The sequence below is a fragment of the Vulpes vulpes genome, chromosome 13, assembly GCF_048418805.1.
Source record: "Vulpes vulpes isolate BD-2025 chromosome 13, VulVul3, whole genome shotgun sequence".
In the NCBI taxonomy this organism is placed as follows: Eukaryota; Metazoa; Chordata; class Mammalia; order Carnivora; family Canidae; genus Vulpes; species Vulpes vulpes.
The window spans coordinates 19,598,282-19,619,941 of record NC_132792.1 but is presented as its reverse complement, the minus strand read 5'-3'; the positions used below and the strand labels follow the sequence as shown (position 1 = coordinate 19,619,941).

At 41.7% G+C, this 21,660-nt stretch overlaps 1 protein-coding gene across 8 annotated transcripts in view; it reads right to left on the bottom strand.

The window, feature by feature from the left end:
• Positions 1-1,994: 1,994 nt before the first annotated feature.
• SAMD12 (sterile alpha motif domain containing 12) overlaps positions 1,995-21,660 on the bottom strand; it is a 372,850-nt gene continuing 353,184 nt past the window's right edge. For 7 of the 8 annotated variants that reach the window (XR_011996526.1, XR_011996528.1, XR_011996531.1 and 4 more), the window contains one exon: positions 1,995-4,619. Coding sequence is in view for 2 of the 8 variants with exons in the window: in XM_025993376.2 (XP_025849161.1) it covers positions 4,597-4,619 (23 nt within the window). In the remaining 6 variants the exon portion in view is untranslated. The remainder of the gene's footprint in view (positions 4,620-21,660) is intronic. The other variant, XR_011996527.1, reaches the window with a different exon arrangement.

Below are 21,660 nucleotides of genomic sequence, written 5' to 3'. Positions count from 1 at the left end.
GCAGTGGTGCCAAGGAATCAAGCATATTGATAAAGGAGAATTCATGAGGCAGTTCTCTGGCTACAGGATTAGGTGAGATCTTAAGAAACAAAGGAGCAGGACCTCCTTGTCTTTGAAGTAGAGTCCCCAGCTGTGCCCTGTGCAGAAGCATCTCCTGGTCTGTCCTCCCTCATAATCTCATGGGTTCTGTTTTGATTAGCAGCTTTGACCAGTCACTCCCTAGAGATGTGAATCCACATCCCACTGCTGTTTGGGCATCGAACCCTCACCAACCTCAAGCATAAGAATGAACTAGGAGTGATGGAAGGGGAGGAGGGCGGGGGGTAGGGGAGAATGGGTGACGGACACTGAGGGGGGCACTTGACGGGATGAGCACTGGGTGTTATTCTGTATGATGGCAAATTGAACACCAATAAAAAATAAATTTATTATTTTAAAAAAAAAGAAAACCACAAAAGGACAAATCAATGTATTAAATAAAAATAAAATGGTAAAAAAAAAAAGAAGGAATTTTTAGTCAGTATTGGGGGAAAAAGGAGACGGTTAAGTTTTTCTGTTTGAGTTCTTTATAGAATACTCAAAATCTACCCAAAGAATTGTATTAAAAGAAGAGATTAAAAAAAAAAAAAGCAAAAGAGTGGGGTGGAAAGGGTTGTGGGAGAGGTGAATAAAAACAGCCTTTAAGGCATAAAAGAATTTATGTCATTTTCAAAGATTAGATTTTTAAAAAGAGTCTATGGCAATCTTAAGTCTAGTTGTCAAGTAACAAAATTACTCTAAAGAATGTAGAGGAAAACATCACAAAGAATGGAGCAGCTAATGGCACAGGGAAGAGGAGGTTTAGGTAAAGCTAAAGTACTAAGGGGGTCGTGAAAACTTTTCTTCCCAGAGACTTTTATTGTTCCTATCCAAAATCAATCATGTGGCATTTGCAGACAAAGGAAGCCTTTGCACATAACCCTGGGGTAAATCCATTAGAGGTTTCTATCCTTCTTTTATATTTGTGAGTACGGTTGATAGTCCTTCTCCCCTTGAGTGTTAAAAATGGAAGAATCTCCTCAGAAGGGAGGACTGTTAACATCTGTCTCTGCAACTGAGAAGTGACTTGGGAGAGAACTCGGGGTTGCTTCCCCCGTTCTGGAGGTAGAAGTCAAATGTGCAGTTACACAGCTCAAGGAGCCTGAGCAGGGGGCTGAAGGGCCGCCATTACCCATAAGAAAGTTTATAGGATCTCTATCCCCTAGGTATGTCTTAAACTACTGAAGTGATTTGCTTTTTCACCCTAGCAGAACCTCGGATGATGCTCTGCATTTTAAATTCGGTTCTGAAGCTGGAACAAGCTAATCCCCTTGGCACCCCAGAGAGTCTGATAATTATTCATTTCTTGTCATTCCCAAGAGTGTCTTTCCCCGCACAAGTGTGGGTGTCAGCCTTTCAATAAAAAGTGTAGCAGAGGTTTAAGTAACAGGAAAAGTTAAGCATCAACAGTTTATAGCCCTTAGACATCAAAATATTTATCCTTTACCTCCTGGTTCTCCTGCTGCCTACTGAAACCAAACTCCCCACAGCCATTCCTGAACTTCTGGGAGGAAAAAGTTCCTACACACATCTCAGGAAGAAGGTAGAGCACAGCAGGAAGTAATGGCGGGAAATGGTGGATGAACATGGAACGAAGAACGTGGAGGCTGTGAAGGAACTCGTGTCTCCGTTTTGCCGGTTAGCAAGGGAATGCTCAGATTTTTTATGCCACCACGTTTCCAAAACTATCCCCCCCCAAGTGATTTCATAATGAGGTCCACAGTTTGGAAAACAGTCGTAGCTCATAGGCAAATAACGTGGTGTGCTGGGAATTAAGGCATTTATAGAGATGCCACCTTCAACTGGGTTCTTTCATCATCTTCAATTTTGCCTTTTCCCATCTCCACCCTTACCTGTCACCTTTTCATAATCTGTCAGCACACTTGTAGCTACATTTAAAAAAAAAAAAAAGAGGCTAGGAAACTCTACTTATTTAATTGTTCAGAACATATTTTACGAAGGCCAAAGAAAGGATGAACCACTATCATTTAATGACTGACTGTGCCATAAAGCGTATCCAGTTTTCCAAGGTTGTTAGCCACAGTCTCAGAATGACCCTGAATTAATAAACCAATTAATTCCCAGCTACAGTATCTCAGCACCTGACAGTTGTTCTTCTGGCTTCAGGAGGCCCTATTCTGGGTCCCCTGGACTATGCTGAGAACTGCAGCTTCAGAAAATCTGGCATAATGACCAATGTTGGTGCTTGTGTAATGGATGGGAATACAGATGACCAAGGTGAACATCCAGGAAAGCAACCGAAAGCTGCTTTGGGAAGCTCTAACCAGCTAAGTCTGGGCCTGGGAAGGGTCTGATGAACACAAGGATGCAAATATGTGGCCTCATGCTGCCTACTACCACTTCCTCCATTGTCTACTTCCACAGGCAGTGGAACAGCCTGCTGCCTTGTGCATTTTGTGAGGTTACTCTGGAAGTGGGGAAAGCTGTCTGAATTGTGTTTCCATCGTGGAAAAGCCAAGATGGGGTCAGTGTCTAGGGGGAGGAGATACTGTTCCAGAAGGGCATGGGGAGTCTGTCTCGTACTCTGTTGTTACCCCAACACAATGCTTGGCATGTAGTAGGTGCTCCACAAATCCTTGCTAAATAAAAGAAAGAATGAAAGTGGAAGGAAGCCCTGCTGTTGGAATTGAAACTCAGGGGGTGGGCAGTAGTGTTTGGAATGTTATCTCCAGGGGTATGGACAGCCAGGGTTTGGCCGCCTCATTCTGGATTTGTAAAGAATTAGGGTCTGTGAGAGCCTGATGGTCCTGGTGCTGACCTGTCATAAGGCCAGATCTTGATGGTGACTGAAAACTCTTCTGAGCTCCCTCTCCAAAGCCCCTTTCTCTGGCAGTAACAGCTTGACAGGTTTGTGGTGAGTCATCCTATGAGGTGACTCACCCGAATCACATTCGGTTCTCTTTCCCTTCCCCTGTCAGCTTTCCTGATCTCAGGTGGGGGTATTTTCCAATGTGTTGTGCATTTCCTGAGACCCACCCCCAAGGGAGAGCAGATCATGAGTGCTTGTATGGAGACCCCCTCCTAAAATGCCAAATTTACTTGTACTGGCAGGGTCCCAGGGTTGTTATGCATATTTAAAGGAAAGTCTCTGGTACCTGTCAGTCCCAGATTGGGATTGTGAGTACACAGAATATATTTGCTGAATTTTTGATTCAGCCAAGTTTGTATTTTCAAGGGGGAAAACAAAGCTAAAGTATTATGTAGGGTCAGTCAATACAGACATCTCTCTAATGCCCAAAGACAAGCAATAACTGGGTTGATCAGTTTCCTAGGACTGTGCTTTGTTGTAAGATGTAGTAAAAAAAATAATTAATTGTGGATAGAATCCCAGAAAGGATTAAAAGGGACTAGTCGGTTCTCTATGGAGGTAGGAACCAAGTATGAATTGGGCCCTTCCCCTTCCTTAGGCACGCAAGGAGACACCTGTTGTCTCCCCTCTTCAGAGAGCTGTGATTTAAACTTGACCTAGAAAGTCTCCTAAAGTCGTAAAGCCAGACCAACACAGGACAACTGCATTCTTTTCTCCTTACCCTCAATCCACCACGGTCTTTGACTAAAAAGCCATCTCTTTTCTCCATTGAAAACACTCTTCTATAGAAGGAGAGAGCATGTACACCGGCCACATAGAAGCCTCCTGGGTTCATCTGTATGTGGATGTGGTAAGTTGTGCCTCGGTTCCCAGCTTAGGAACAAAGAGCTAAGATACTTCAACCACCAGCCCCCTTCTACTTCCCTTTGGCACTGCAAGAAATCCAGTTGGTGGAGTAAAGTGTCAACAGGTTAAGTCTAACAGTATTGTGGCCATGTTTACACCAATCTACCACAAATGACCGGGGATATGCTAGGCGTGGAGTTTGTCTTGGACAGTCTGAGCCAGAACAAGGACGAGATTTATAAAGGAAAAAAAAAGAGAATACTCGCTTTTCCCACATGTACTGAACGTGCTGATTTGTTTTGGTGTAGTGTTCTCAGGTAAAGTGCTTAAGAGTTGGACAGAACACCTTTAAGACACCATAACTAACGTAATCAAGACATGTTTACATTCCTACTAGGGCAGAATATTGTGAACACTTCCACTGAGATTGCAGAACTGCTGTGATTTTTTTTTCTAACACATCATGCCATCTGCACACATAATAAAATAATCCAGTAGTTGCCATGCTAAAATAGGACTTCTAGTGAAGGGCACAGACAGCTCCCTGAAGGGAGCTTGAGTTATGCACAGTGATGAAAACTGGAAGCAATTTTCCAGCTAGTGGTCTGCCAATGACCACTTGGAACCAGTTGGCACTGTATATTATGCACCTCATTTTAAAATCCACAGCAAACTAAGATTTTTCCAAAGCCCATAATCTTGACTGAATGGGTCAGTTAATCTGGTTAATCTGTCAATGCTCCATGGATATCTTCGGGCAGTGCCATGAGTTAGTCTCTCCGTGAGGAACAGGCCACGTTCATATCAGCTGGCAGGACATCAGCTTGGAAGGCTAACCACATTTACGGAGAACCCTCGGTGGAGGCTGTAAGACGAAAAGGGAAAAATGCAGTGAGTCATTTCTTCATGTTCCCAGATGCTGGTATGTAGCAATTATCCTACTCAAACAAATCCTACATCCTTAGGTCAAAGAGAAATCTCTAACAGAGATAATAGTTACTCAACTCCAGGACAAATTTATGGTGGTTTGTATTCTTGGAATGTCCTTCCACCATTTGGCAGAGCGTGGAAGACATCCATCTCAGGGACTGGCGAAGTTGCCTGGAAGGCAAGGCAAAATCAGGCCTCTGGAACTAGCATTCATCCCTCACTGGTCTGTGATTTGCTACATTGTGGAATTTCATGTCTTTACCTGATCTGGAACAAGATCAGATTGGGAGTGGTATGAAGGCGTGTGCGTGTGTGTGTGTGTGTGTGTGCATGTGTGTGTGTGTGTGTGTGTGGGGTGGTGGTGGTGGTGGTGGTGGTGGTGGTGGCGGTGGGGATAATGATGGTTTTATTCATTAGAGAGCTTTCCTGGGATAAAACGCAGAAGGAAATGTTGAAAGCAGTATGGCTGGAGCTCCTGAATTTGCTAGGTGAAAAGTGAGACTGGCTGAGCAGGAGGTCAAGGACAGAGAAAGTCATCAAAGTCTAATCAGAGATTGAACTACCTGCATTGCAACCTTGCTTTTGACTTTGGGAATGTTGGCGTAGATAGGTCTTCCTGGGTTTTGTAACTATTTATTTTATATTTTTCTTATCATTTTATCTGAGTCCTCCCTATAGTTCCTCATTTATTAGTTAAAATGGGAGTGCCACTGAATGTTTTGTTATAAAAATATCAACATTAGCTTTATTTAATACACAAAACTATTGGGCAATGAAAGAGAAAGACACCAAGAGTTCTTGATGTTAAAAAGAAAAAAAAATCCTACCTAGGTTTTAAAACTGGCTTTTCAAAATATGAGAGAATGCAAAATTTATTAAGCAAATGTTTGATTAAAACTTGCTATTTTTGGGATCCCTGGGTGGCGCAGCGGTTTAGCGCCTGCCTTTGGTCCAGGGCGCGATCCTGGAGACCCGGGATCGAATCCCACGTCGGGCTCCCGGTGCATGGAGCCTGCTTCTCCCTCCTCCTGTGTCTCTGCCTCTCTCTCTCTCTCTCTCTCTCTCTCTGTGACTATCATAAATAAGTAAAAAAAATTAATAAAAAAAACTTGCTATTTTTGACAATGTAAAAACAAAAGTAAGGTACTATATAAGTGTACTAAATATAAAATAATACACACTACTGATAAGGTTGTAATGAAAGTAGGATACTAATATATTGCTGATGGCATTGTAAACTGGAAAAATAATGTCAGTTTATTTAAAAACTATTAAAAATTCACATTCGTTGACTCATTGTTCCCATTCAAGGAGTGTATCCTAAGGAAATAATCTAAAATATGAGAGAAACTGTACACACAGATATATAACCTAGAGGTTATTTATAATAGTGGGAAGATTGGAAAATAAGTCTCCCATTGTTCAAAGTGTACGTTAAATAAATGACGGCGTGTTAACAAGATGGATGCTCATGTGGCTATCAAAGTAGTAATTATGATGATTATGCAGCTACGTGTTAAAGGTATGGTATACTACAATATGCATGGAAAAGAACTCTAAGTAAAATGAGGAAGATGCTAGGATTTTTATTATTGTTTCTTTAAATATTTTGCAAAACAACAAAAATCAGGTTCACAAGAATGCAGATGTGACTAATGAGCACTAACTAAAGCATCCATACTAATAGTAATACTACCTCAAAGATAACTACTTTGCAGTTTCATTAAGAGATAACACTCCAGTAATATTGAAGGGGCGAATAGAAACCAACATGAATACAAATCTATCCAGGTCAATCTGCAATGGACGAGTGCAGCCTAGAAGAACCACATGGATTTCTGGGAACCAGACACAGTATAGCATCCTTTTGGGATTTTTGCTAAAATCAGCCCTGAAATAGAGAACCCAGAAATGGAAGCTCAACTCTATAGTCAATTAATCTTTGACAAGGTAGGAAAGAATATTCGATGGAAAAAAGTTTCTTCAACAAATGGTGTTGGAAAAATTGGACAGTGACATTCAGAAGAATGAAACTGGACCATTTTCTTACACCACACACAAGAATAAGCTCAAAATGGATGAAAGACCTAAATGTGAGACAGGAATCCATCAAAATCCTAGAGAAGAACACAGGTAGCAACCTCTTTGACCTTGGCTACAGCAACTTCTTGCTAGACACATCTTCAAAGGCAAGGGAAACAAAAGCAAAAATGAACTATTGGGACTTCATCAAGATAAAAAGCTTTTGCACAGCAAAGGAAACAGTCACAAAACTAAAAGACAACCTATAGAATGGGAGAAGATGTTTGCAAATGTCTTATCAGATAAAGGGCTAGCATCCAAAACCATAAAGAACTTATCAAATTCAACATCCAAAAAACAAATAATCCAGTCAACAAATGGGCAGAAGACATGAAAAGACATTTCTCCAAAGAAGACATACAAATGGCCAACAGACACATGAAAAAAAATGCTCATCATCACTCGGCATCAGGGAAATACAGATCACCACAATGAGATACCACCTTACAAAAGGCTAACATTAACAACTTAGGAAACCACAGATGTTGGTGAGGATGTGGAGAAAGGGGAGTTCAAACTGGTACATCCACTCTGGAAAATGGTATGGAGGTTCCTAAAAAATAGAGCTACCCTATGACCCAGCAATTGCGCTACTAGGTATTTATCTAAAGGATACAAACAGTGATTCAAAGGGGCACATGGGCTCCATTGATAGCAGCAATGTCTGCAATAGCCAAACTATGGAAAGAGTTCAGATGTCCATCGACAGATGAATGGATAGAGAAGATGTGGCGCGTGCACACACACACACACACACACACACAGAAATATTACTCAGCCATTGAAAAGAATGAAATTCGCCATTTGCAACAATATGGATGGAAATAGAGGGTATTATGTTAAGTGAAATAAGTCAGAGAAAGACAAATATCATATGATTTCACTCATATGCAGAATTTAAGAAACAAAACAGTAGAACATGGGGGAAGGGATGGAAAAACAAAATAAGATGAAAACAGAGAGGGAGGCAAACGATAAGAGGCCCTTAACTCTAGGAAACAAACTAGAGGGGAGGGTTGCAGGGGGGAGGTGGGGGGGATAGGGTATTTGGGTGATGGACATTAAGGAGGGCACTCGATGTGATGAGCAACTGATGAATCACTAAACTCTACCTCTGAAACTAATAAAAAAAATTAGCTCTGATTAAATGTGTGACCTTGGAAAAGTATTTTTAAGAATAGCCGTAAAAGGGCAGTCCGGTGGCTCAGCAGTTTAGTGCTGCCTTTGGCCCAGGGCGTGATCCTGGAAACCCGGGATTGAGTCCCACGTCAGGGTCCCTGTGTAGAGCCTGCTTCTCCCTCTGCCTGTGTCTCTGCCTCTCTCTCTGTCTCTCATGAATAAATAAATAAAATCTTTAAAAAATAGCCATAAAAATAAAATTTAAAAGTGAGTAATGATAATAGTGAATTCTAATTAATTACTATAGATTGGATTGGATGCTGAATCAGGAGTTGATAACTAGGCTTATCACAGCTGCTGTTTTTCCCAATAGCCATGTTTTCCACATGAACCTCTAATAGCCAATGGAAAGCAGACATGTCTAGTTTTAGGCTATAATAACCTTATAACCAAGAACATAAGCTGAGCTCATTGATTTCAGAGCTCTTTACCTGTAGTTCCCCTGTAGACTTCTTCAGAGAGGTAGGGATATCCCCATTTTATGGATAAGGAGATTAAGGCCCAGCAGTATACTAGCTTGAGGTCACACAGCTTGTGAGGATCAAATCTGTGCTCAGACTTAGGTATGTCCCATTCTAGAGTCATGCAGAAGTGACAGGGACACATGTGTAAAGTATAAATACTCAGAGCCTTTCTCATTCTCTTCTCTCCTAAGTAGGATTCTGTGTTTATCCGTAAACTCATTCGGCACAATAAAGGGCCCTGTTGGGCTCGGAAGAAAATTAAAGACTTAATTCATTTATATGAGACAGAGATGATAGGGAGAGCAGAGGGATACTCCTTAAAGAAATTGATAACGTGGAGAAATAGAGGCCACAAAGAGACAAAGTGGGGGTTTAGAGAGTGACATAGGGGACTCAGAGCGACCGCTACCGTGTGAGTCAGGCCTTTGGAAAAGAGCTGGCCAAGGAGAAGAGTGTGCTATGGCATAATGCCCCTGTGACCATCTTTCCATGGAATCAGTAAAGAATTCATTGATCTTTTATAGTTAGTTGCCTTTCATTTGAACGTGTCACTATGTTGAATTGGGCTTTATGTGGGAGCAAGAGGCCTCTGCTTAGGTTGTATGTGCCAGGTGCTGCCTAGGGTAAGGCTTGGACCACTGTCTTTTAATCCCAGATGTATAGTGATGGGCTCTGCTGTTTTCCCTTCGCTCAAGAGTTTTGTTATCTGCAATTGGAAACATGTCTTCGGGCATAGAAAAGCTACCTGAGGTCAAAATACAAAGTGGCAGTTTGCTTTTGATGGTTCTGGCTCGTTAAAGGGAGAAATGTGTGCACTTTTTGCGTTCCATCCCCTGGGCTTTGGCCATCTCAGATTCCTTTCAGCTCCTAACATATACTGAGTCGTTCACAGACTTTGTTCAACCTTTCCTCCTGCCAAGATGCCTTCTTTGCGCACTCTCTAATGCTAGTGAATACATACCCCTCCATTTTCCAAGACCACCTTACGTGTCACATTCTTTACGAAGCCTTCTTTCCCCTAGATGTAGCTGACAACATCCCCCTAGCAGCCAGCACGGCATCTGAAATCTTTACCACCATACCCACCATGAACACTTTATTTTAATGTATCCATCTCTCCTAAATTTTTTGAGGCCATGTCTTTTGAGTGTGTGTCTCTTCCTAGTGCAAAGTGCAGTGCTAGATGTACAGAAAGTGCTTAAGGAACAGTGAAATTAATGAAGAAAGGAATGGTGTTGGAGAAGAAATTTTTTTTCTTTTTGTTCTTTTTGGCTTAATTTAATGCTTAATTTTATAGGAGATTTAATCCTGTAGCTCAGGGCTGCATATGGAAAGGGAGATTGCTCCAATTCCTCTCTTGCCATCTAAGGACTAAAGATAAATGTGCGTGCCAGTGCTGGCTATGAATGGATTTGCAGCTAACATAAAGTAAAGGGCTCTTTTTCTGATCTCTGCTTAATGGGTCAACATTACTATTCAGGCATTCTGGGAACTAATCACCTCCTAAGTCCAATGGCTCGAGAGCCTGGGATGAGTGGAGAAGGATTTGAGTTCAGTGATTAAGGGCGTGGGCTCTGGAATCAGGCAGATCTGGGTTGACATCCCAGACTCACCACTTACCAGCCGTATGATGTTGAAAACATGAATTTGACCGGGTTTTAATTTCTTCATCTTTAAAATGGTGATGATAATCCCTACTTTATTTGGTTGCTGGAATGAGAAAATGGGCTCATAGAAAAAACACTTTGCATGGTGTTTGGCAAATAGCAAATACCTGCTGAGTGATGGCTACTATTTATTATTATTATTACCATGCATTCCCAGAATTCCTTAGAGAACTGAAAGTACAAATAGGGCAATGTTCCAGTGCCACAGCTGGGGGCCAGGAAAAAAGAAACACCATGCCCAGAGGTCAAGCTTTTGCACCCTCCGGGAGAAGGATAACACTCTTCTCACCTGCCAAGACCATAGTCAACACACCATGGCTTTCACTCTGCCCTACATTAGTGCAGACATTGACAGACCAGTCCATGATAAGGAGATTTCACTTCAAAGGCAGGAAGGGGCTGGGGAGGCAATGGCCAGCTTGGCAGAGGATTTAAGAACAGATCTGGGGCTGAGTGTATCCAGCCCCACCTTTCCCTACTCCAGCAACAAGAGGCTGATGGGATTAGTTTCTTTGGGAAGAAGAAAAGATACCATGTAGAGGCAGCCTTACCTCTCACAAGGCTGAAGGAAAGAAACAAAAAGGCTGTTTAGTGTCTTCCATTCCAAAAGAAGAGCCATATAGTAAACAAATAAATAAAATATCCTCTATCTGAAAGTGTCTTTTATGTGATTCAAGTTAGAGGGTATTGGGAGTGGACCTGAACTGCATTTTGATGTGGGGCTATTTATGTCAGGTGTACCCAGTCACCCCTGGATAATGGCCAATAATCAGCAGAACTAACATTTGTTGAGCAGCTACAATGAGCCAGCCAAAGTTCTGCAGGCAGTCACTCACTGGAGCTTCACCACCATCTTTGAGAGCCAAAAGATAAGATCTTAATGCCCCTGGAAAAAATGAGGCCAGGTTCATGAACTCCTCAGAGTCATAATGCCAAAAGGCATAGGACTGAGACTAGAACCCAGATCTGTTCTCACCACGGTGATTTTCTGACTCAATAAGAAACATGTGTTAGGAAAGCAAATTCCTTAACTCCTAACAGGAATGCAAGAAAGCAAGCAAGTAGCTGTATTTGTGTAAAATAATGCTCATCAAACACAAATCCTATACATAAAGTGCCATAAGTAAGAGGTATGACCTAGAGAAAGCTAGTGCATTCCTATTTAACAGTCTGAAATCTTTCCTATGTTTAGAGCAGTAGTTCTCAACTGGGAACAATCCCTCCTGCCCCCCGAAGGGATATCTTAACTGTCAAGAGGCACTTTTGGTCATCACAAGTAGATGGATAACTATTGCATCTGGTGGGTAGAGGCCAGAGACCCTATAAACATCCGAGAATTGCCTTAGGACAGATCCCCCCACCCTCAAAGAATTATCCAGCCCAAAATGTCAATAGTGCTGAGGTTGGTTTAGAGGATACAGGTCCTTGTTTATCTTCTCTTCCTGGTTGTGAGCCAAATATATCACTCCCAAAATAGTCCAAGATAAAAACCAACTTAAGTGTGCCTGCTGTGTGTGCAGAATATAAGGCTAAGTTCAAACCTCACTCTTTCTTCTATTCATCATTTGCTTATTTTATTTAATTTTATATTCAATGTAATCAAAACCTCTAATACTAAATCATTTCTAACTTTTAGAACTCTCGCAGGCATACCATTATAAGAATCAAGACTGGATGATTTAAACAGGTATGCTCAATTAATTAGCACGTAGGGGAGAAGTTAGGAGATAAAAGGACAAAGGGGGATTTATGTGGTAATAAAGCTCAGCTCTGCCACCAGTTCCTTCGTGGGAGAACTTGTATGCCTTGTCTGTTGCACTGGCTTCATTTCTGCCACTGCCAGCCTCCCGATAGTTTCGCGGGTGTTTGCCCTCTGAGTATGTTTAAGAAATTAACTCTACCCCCTGACTGCATGAAAATCGAGGTCCGAATCTTGGGCAAAATGAGTATTAGGCTGCCAGAGGACTTGGGTTACTGGTGAGAAAACAGATGATGCATACAAACTAGCCTGTGACTTTTCATAAACCCTTGGAAACTGTAAACTACGGTGATGCTGTAGGTGGCAACCCCACAGGGCTACAGGATGCCCTGATATCTGGTTAAACATTATTCTGGGTGTGTCCTGTGAGGGTGTTTCTGGATGAGATTAACATATGAATCAGTAGACTGAGTACAGTAGATTGCCCTCCCAAGGTGGGTGCGCCCCATCCAATCAGTTCAACGCCTGAGTAGAACAAAAGGCCAAGTAAGACTCAGCCATGAAAAGGAATGAGATCTTGCCATTTGCAACAACGTGGATAGATCTAAAGAGGATAATGCTGAATAAGTTAGAGAAAGACAAATACCATGTGATTTGACTCATATGTGGAATTTAAGAAACAAAACAAATGAACAAAAAAAAGGGACAAATCCAGAAGACAGATTCTTAACTAGAGAACAGAGGGGAGGTCACCAGAGGGGAGGCAGGGTGGATGGGGGGGATGGGTGAAATAGGTGAAGGGGATTAAGAATGCACTTATCATGATGAGCACTGAGTCATGTACAGAACTGCTGAATCACCACTAGATTGTACTCAAAACTAATAGAACACTGTTAACTATACTGGGATTAAAAGAAAAAAGAAAAAAAACTCCTTTAAATAAAAAAAGGTCAAGTCTAAGCATCTAAGCATCAAGAAATCTTTTTTGTCCCCTTACAGACAAAACAAGAGGGCTTCTCCTAGAGCTCTCTTTATCCATGCCCTAGTTCCCACTTCCAGGTTTTAGGCTGCCCCAAGATACTTACAACTTGAGTCTAAGCCAGGGAAAGCCAAAGAAAAATAAACAATAAACTCATCACTAGTTAGTAAAAAAAAAAAAAAAAAAAAAAATCTTTCTATGAGTTGGGACACTGCTCTTCTGCATTTGGAGTCGGAGTCAGACTTGGACTAACACACCATCAGCTTTCCTAGGTGTCCAGCCTGCAGACCTTGGGCCTTCTCAGCCTCCATAATTGGGTTAGCCAGTTCCTTATAACAATTCCTTTATCTATCTATCTATCTATCTATCTATCTATCTATCCATCCATATGATATCTCTCTCCCCTGTATACACTCCCTCTCTTTAGATAGATTTGTCTGTCTCTCAATAACTAGAGAGATGGGTAGATATGGATGGATTGATATATCTCCAGTTGAAGAACCAAGATCTCTTATTGGTTCTGCTTCTTTGGAGAATACTAACACAGAGCCTGAAGACAACAATGACCATAATAGTAAGCACGATTGTTAACCAAGTATTTACCAAATGACTAGCATGGGGGTTCTGTTAGTTTTTGGGACTCTTTTCTTTTAATCTGAAGGAAAACCTGTTTGGGGCTTCGAACACTAAAGAGAAAATTTTGGCTTAGACTAGTATTCAGTCTGGTGCCAAACTTCCGATGGAATTCAAATCCACGGACTAGAAGTTTTATCCATAGAGGCTATCCTAATAAATTAATCCTTCACTTTGATCTATTTGATGGTCTTAAAATTTCCTGTTTCAAACAGCTACATTACTTGATTAAAACAATGTTAAAATTAAAAAAAAAAAAAAAAAAAGAACCCATGTCCACTGTGTAGTGACTTGAGGAGATAGATATAGAGACCTCACTCTACAGATGAAGGAAGTTAGGCTTGGAGAGCTAAATGTGCTAACACAGGCTGCACGTAGGCCAGGCTATGACCCTTGATCTGGTTATGACATGTCAGGGACCTGCTGATTCTGGAAGTGCTAAGCAGGAAATGTGCAGTCCCAAGGACCCTTGGGAACATTTTCAGGCAAGCATTTATATCTAGATGGGGTAGGAAAGCCTTGGCCCCCATTCCCCAAGAAGGCCCACCTTCTCAGTCCTTGGTTTTATTGTTTCAATTAGAATGTGATTGGCTCCAGATACTAGAAGAGGAGCCTTTCTGCAGTTGGCTTTGCAGTCCTCATTGGCTTGGACTGTCACCTCTCTCTGGGGCTTTAGAGGGTCCATGAGATGAAGCTGAAATACCACACGCAAACACACACACACACACACACACACACACACACACACACACACAGTGAGAGAAAGAATACACTTTCTCTGCAAACTATCCCTTTCCTCTTCCTCATCCATAGAAAAGCAAAGACACTATGTTTGTTCACTTACTGTTCTACCACAAGTAAAGCTGCTAGTCTGTATTATGAGACTCAAAACCTTACAGAAGTCCATTCTGGCTCCTGTGGGTTAAATTGAGTCTCTGGATTCCAGGGTTTAAGAACTCTGGCATTTCGGCCACAGGTTCTCAAACTTAACTGCATCAGATTCATCTTAAAGAGCTTCTTAAAATTTTAATTTTGTCCAGCCACTCCCCATTTCCACTGGTTCAGAATGTCCAGGGGCAGGTCTGCAAAACTCTATGTGATTGTCGTGAGGCCAGCTTGGCACAAGTCCGTGGAAGCACTTCTGTCTTCTCCCTTGTACGTAACCACTAGTTACTTCTCCTTCAGGCAGAGAAAAGTATGTAGACTGTGGGGAAATTTGGTTTACAGTCTTGTTCAGTTCACATAATAAAATACCAAGAATTCTGGATATAATCCAGTGCAGTGATCCAAATATCAGGTTTTAGAATGGGACGAGGCAAGAGTGGTGAGGCCTGAGCAAGCCATCCAGCCCACTGAAAGTCCGGGAAACTTAGGCATGCTCCATCCTCCCAGTATTGTTCAGTTTGTACAAGTTGATTCATGCATCAATCAATCAAGCAAGAAGCAACATTTATTCCATTGAGTACTTACTAAAATGCCCAACATTGCCTTGGGGGCTTCAGGGCTGGTGGAGTTTCATATCTGTATCATTGTACTTATCATACTGTATTAGAATCACCTGATGATGTGTCTGTCTATAAACTAATGCTTGTCACACTTTACTCTGCCTGAAATCCCCTAGAGAGCTTGGTAAGGCATTGATTTTGAGCCCCACAAGGAAAGAATCTGATTCAGTAGGTCTGGAGCGTGTCTGTGAATGTGCATTTCTAACAAGCTTGCAGAAACACCAATGTCGGTAGTCTGAGGAGCACTCTTTAGGCACTACTGCTCCTAACCCCAAGCTCCTTCAGGCAAAGGATATGTCTTCTTCTCCTTCTGCAGTGTGTAGAAGAATGCTTAGAATATCAAAGGTAGGGCAGCCCCGCTGGCGCAGTGGTTTAGTGCCGCCTGCTGCCTGGGGTGTGATCCTGGAGACCTGGGATCGAGTCCCACATCGGGCTTCCTGCATGGGGCCTGCTTCTCCCTCTGCCTGTGTCTCTGCCTCTCTCTCGCTCTCTCTGAATGAATAAATAAATAAATCTTAAAAAAAATTATCAAAGGTACTCTCAAAAATGTTTGTTGAAAGAATGTAATATCTAAGCTACACAAGTAAGGTTAGCAGCTACTTAAAGTAGGAGCAGAATTTGTTTGGGGACCATGGTATTGTTCTCTAATGAAAGCTGGTTTAGAAATCTCAGTATAAATGCTTCATATAAGCATCTGAACTCCATTAATTCTCTGTGATAATCCAGGACACCTATAACTTCAGTCCTGGCATGATGTCCTGAAGAAAATGGCAAAACCTCACCCAGCTTTATGGTCATTTTGAACTAGAACTGCTGACAACAGTGGCTGCCATCTTGCACCACATCAATATGATTTGATGCCTTGTTGGGAGAAAGTATCATCAGGCCAGATGCTCTCAGCAGGGATGCATTTGTACAGCCAATTAGTAGGAGGTAACTCAGTGATTCCATTCTTTGCACTGGACAGAGGTAAGCACTTCAAGTCATTAAATTCCAATAGCTACTCTAAAAGCCCACAGAACCTTCCAGAAGAAAACTCTGTCCACTGGTGCAAATAACAATGAATCTCATGTGAGATCATGAACACATGCCTTGAAGTTCAATCCAAGTTGCCATTGAAATTCCCACTCCCATTTCCACAATGGCAGGACCAGCTGGCAGATTATATCCCGAAGGACTGTTTCCTCATTTCTCCCATTGCTTCTGCTTCTCACCTCACTCCCTCCCAGAGCAGGGCACCCCTGAGTAAGTCAAGTTACTTTTCCTTTTTCTTTTTGTTTTTTGATTAATCTATTTCCCTCTCTGTTTAATCTTATTTTAATCTCAAAGGCCTCTCTGTTGACTATTCCAATAGCTTCTTCATTGGAAAAATGCTAAGATTCACTTCTTCAGAAAAAAACATTCAAAAAAAAAATTCTCTAGGCCCTGCAGCTTTTCCAAGAGAAAGAGAAAAAACATGCTTTTAAAGGGAGTATACAAGGTATAGTCTTTCTCCTTTTGCATGCCAAGTCTCAAAGTACAAAAGTATCTTTTGGAATTAATGCCATACAAGCTAAATAAATATTAAGATATAATGCTGATAACGATGATAAATTTCACCATACAGAATCTTAGAGTGGAAGAGTATTTTACAACAGTACTTCTCAAATTTTAATGTCCATGAGTCACCTGGGTATCTTGTTAAAAAGCCGATCATGCAGGTCTAACAAGCTCTCAGGTGATACTGGTGCTCCTGGTCTTGTGGACCACATTTTGAGTAGCAAGGCCATAGAGTTCTTAATCTAGAGCAGCACTGCCCAGTCAGTGGAACTTTCTGCAATGATGGGGATGTCCTATACTGGCTTCCTCCAATATGGTAGCCATTGGCCACATGTGGCTATTGAGCATCTGACATGTGGCTAGTGCCTGGAGGACATTAATTTTAAATTTCATTTAATTTTAGTTCATTTAAATTTAAGTGGTCACATGTGCCTTGTAGCTACCATACTGGAAACCAGCTTTGTAGAGGAGAAAACAGAGAGATTTAGTAAAAATTTCAGAAAGAAAAAAAACTAAAAAACCAGGTGAAACCACAGATCCCTCAACCATAGTATAAATTATTCTGATCCTCATCTCCCCTTCCTGCTTTCTATAGCAAGGGCTCCAGGCTTCCCCTCTGTTCTCCATCATTTTCTCAGAATCATTCTATAAACAAAATGATGTAATTAGGAAAGACTTTATAAACATTCTGAAGTGCAGAGAATGATCTCGTTTACATAAATCCTTTTGAGTTGGCAAAAACCAAGCAACCAGTCTTAAAAGAAAGAGTTCTTTTGTTATAGGCCTTTCATTTTGGGTATGCCTCATAGGATTCGGAATATAGGCTCCAAGGTTATTTCTTTATTGTGGATTTTGGCCCTTTGGCCTGGAACACAGGAGCAGATGTGAACAGTCCATATAGTCTAGAAAAGTTCAAAGGGAAAAAGAGCCCACTTCACATTGAGTTCCCAAAATGAGAAAATGCTGAGGGTGGGGAGACAGTAGGGTTTGGTTTTGTCTAAACTGGATTTGTCAGCTCTCAGCAGGTTACAGCCTATATTACAGCTAACGAGGTTGGGGGAATCTTCCCTGGGCTAGTGAGTACTAATTTCCATTGAGGAAAAAAGTTATGAGGCTTGGATGTCTTAATGATAACAGATAATTTCTCTGTGTTGGCAGAGCTACAAAGCGCGTTGCTATGAAACTGCATGGATTGGGCTATTTCTTTTGTGTACACAGTTTCCACTTAAAGAATCCACTTGGCATGAGTTGCAAACCTGCTCGGGGACCCTCGTGATTAATTGCTTGAACTGGCTGGTGGCCATCAACAGGATCTTGCAATTTACCAGGTTCTACACAGAATTATGAAACTGGAGGTTTAATGGGATTTCAGGTAATAGAGCCCAGATGTCCAAGACCATGATGTTTGAAATTACACTGCTTGCAAGGCTTCAGGGCTTAAACCTTATTTATTTCTTGCTTAGTAAATTTTCCTGTTCCCATCTTTATGTCGTCTTAGACCAGTCAAATGCTAAGGCCTTTTATTCTGGCATTCTGCATCTAGAGAAGCCATTCACAACTACGCACCTGTAGCCGTAGCCTGGAGATGCACGAGCTCCCTGCCTTCCTGCCCCTGCTCTTGGGATTACCTTTCAGCCAAGGATATGGTAATTACCAGCCTTCCAGCACCTCACCAGTACAGCCACTACACAGCGCTTAACTTCCAAATTGCCTTCACACATTTAATTGCATTTTATTTTGTCAGGGACTAGAAGAAATGGGCTGGGACAGGTATTATGACCTCCATTTGGATGAGGAAACCAAGGTACACAGAAAAGATGGAATAATAATAGTAACATTTGTGGCATTCTTATGTGCCAAGCACTACTGTTCCCATGGGGTTTCTGTGCCTCATTTCCTTTAAGCCTTATAGCAGCTTTGAGACAGATATGATTATCAGCTCCACTTTGAAACCCAGAAAACTAAAGCACACAGTGTTTGGGTCACCCTGATTGGGGCCAGGCTCCATTATGATACACCTGTCACCTCTTTAAGGAGGGATCAGTGGCATCACTGACTAGACCTAGAGTCTGTTGTCGCTAATGCAGCATTCATTTTACATCGTTTGCAACACAGAAGACAAATGCTAGGCACACTTTTCTAAGGAGAAGCCCTCTACACTCTTATTCCCTGCTCTCCTCCAGAGCAAGGCTTCCTCCTGAATGTTCTGAGGGAGGAGGGAGATTCTGTTTAATGGCATCCCGTTTGAAAAAAAAGAATACTTGGCCTAATATTCTAGGCCCTGTAGATCACAGTCCAGCCTGTCCTTCCAGCCTTCTGCACTCTGCATTCCAGACACAGGAACTGATGGAATTTGTCCCATGCTGCCTGTCCTTTGTTTATATGGTCCCTCTTTCCTTCCTCATCCTCCTGTTCAAATTCTCCCCTTCCTACAAGGCCAGGTCACAGGCCACTTTACCAAGGCTTCACATATTCTCACAAAGCCTATCTCTCCTGTTCTGAACCCCTTATGATTTTGTTGAATGAATGGATGGACGAAAGGGGAAAATAACATCATTTCTTGATCACTGTACCTAGGACTCTATGAAACACTGGGGATATGGGCCTACAGACAAACCACTACTGCAGAATGTCCTGTATGCTACCATAGAAGGGTGAGATTCCAGGGGAGCAGAAAGAAAGGGGGTGCTCATTGCTGTTTGCAGATATGCTTGGAAAATCTGCCCAAGCCTCGTCACCCCTCCTAGTTAGAGGAACCTCATGTTCATAAGGGTTATATTTTTTGCATCTATGTACAGTGCCGAGCATTCAGCATAGTCTTGAACCTGAGCAAATATATGGTAAACAATGAAGACGTGTAGTAGAAGGGCTAGGGTCTCTGTCACTATGGTACAGGCATAGCCTTCCCACCTCCCCTCTTTCTGGTGGAAGTGCAGAAGAGGGAGGCAGACCCTCATGGCTGCTCACAACGGCTTCACAGTCGTGTTGGCCCAGAGGGACGGGGAGAGGGTCAGTGAGACCACTGGCCCAAACTGTAGTGCTCTTCAGTAAGGGGTCAAGGGATGGTTAATGTACTGCCTTAACATCAGAGTTTGGGCAGGTCTTCCTGAAACGTACTCCGATCTTCAAATGTTGGGAAATAGTTCTTGTTTTAAGTTGCTCCCATTTTAGAGTAGTTCCTTTCATTATTTAGCATTCTTTGGCCCCTCATAAAATTCTCTGTACAGGGTGCTTGGGTGGCTCAATCGATTAAGCATCTGCCTTCAGTTCACATCATGATCTCAAGGTCCTAGGATCAAGCCCTGCATAGTGCTCCCAGCTCAACAGGGAGTCTACTCCTCCCTCTCCGTACTCTCCCTTTCCCTCTCTCAAATAAATAAATCTTAAAAAATTTCTCTGTACAAACAAGCTATTTTTATTAGTTACTCTTCTCAACAGGAGTGCGACGGAATCCTGGGCAGTGGCCCAGCCCTATGAAAGCCTTCTCTCTAGAGAGTTCAAGTTTGATTTTTGGAGACTGCGAACAGCATTTCATTCATATTTTTGAAATTTGTTGGAGACGGAAGGTGGGATGGCTGTCACTGCACAACATGTGTCTCTTTTCAGAATCACCAACCTGTGTTGCCCAACAATTTTTAAAAAAGATTTTATTTATTTGAGAGAGAGCAAGCATACAAAAAGGGGCAGAGGGAAATCCCAGGACCCAGGATCATGACCTGAGCTGAAGGCAGACACTTATCCCACTGAGCCACCCAGGTGCTCCTTGCCCAACAATTTTAAGGAGTCAGTGTAGGATAATAAAAATAACAGTTTCTTCCACTTGCAAGTTTTGAGACCAATCATGTTACTGAACTTCTCCAAGCCACAGCTGCTTCATCTGCAAGAGGAGGGAATTCATGCATTCCCCACCTGTAAAAGGAGGAAACTGCAGACATTTTTGTGAGAACTACTACTTTTCATTGAATTCAGGATAACTTTTTAAAAAGATTTATTTACTTATTTAAGAAAGACAGAGAGAGAGAGAGAAAGAAAGAGAGAGATATGTGAGGGGAAGAGGAGAGGGAGAGAATCCCCAAGCAGACTCCCCTCTGAGTGCAGAGCCCCATGTGGGGCTGTATCTCACAACCCATGAGATCATGATCTGAGCCAAACCAGAGTTGGACCCCCAATGAAGTGAGCCACCCAGGTGCTCCAAGGTGCAATTATTTTTAAAGTTTATTTATATATTTTTTATTAATCTCAACACTCAATGTGGGGCTCAAACTCCTGACCCCAGGATCAAGAGTCGCATGCTCTATGATGAGCCAGCCAGGTACTCCCCAAGATACAATTTTTAATGTACTACTAAGAAAGAACAAAGGGGAAAAAAAAAAAACTGTGCTAATTAAATTATGATGTAATGATTTCTGATAGTCCGGGACAAGGGACAATATTAGCCTTTTGCTGCTTTGAAATTCTTTCATTTATTCTGAAGAAGCTGACAATTTCTCTGCCTTCAGTTTTAAGCTTTGTGTATCAAAGGCAATCCTTCTGCATGCCTTCCAGTAATAAAACACAACACACCTTCATCTACTTGTGATACCCTCCACTCTAAGGTGGTAGTGTAAAGCTCACAATTGCTGCTTTGCAGAAGTATATGAAATTGAGGCTATCTCTCTGATGTCAAACATTTGCCTCACTAATGGTACCCTATTTCAGTGACTTTTGGCATACAAGATACATTTTCTCTTCAGTGCCAAATTGTAGTGTAATATTTCTAAAGACTTTTTAAAATAGCAATTAAACTCAACAGGTGAAGTACTAACAGTATATATAACTCGAGTGAAGTGATGAAAATGCGAACAATCAGAGCCAAATTCATGGATGTAAGATGCCACTTGACCTATAATGATTATAAGACGGCCTAGATTGTAAAATGTACAATTCAGAAATGTTAAAATATGAAAAAAGTGCATTTCAGATGCAGTGAAACATGGTAAATGAAAGAGCATATATTATGGGTCTTGCACCCAGTAGATGCCCAACAAATCTCAATTCCCTTCCCTTTTAAGTAAAGAAGGAGATTCTTTAAGTAAAGAAGGAGATTCACCACATGGTGAATCTCAAAGGTGCAGGGAGGTCGGACCTTATTTTTTCCTGCAAAAAAATAAGATATTAGATTTAAATCTGATTCCTGTTAGATACAATTTACATTTCAGAAACACAAAATCATGAATGATCTCCAGAGAA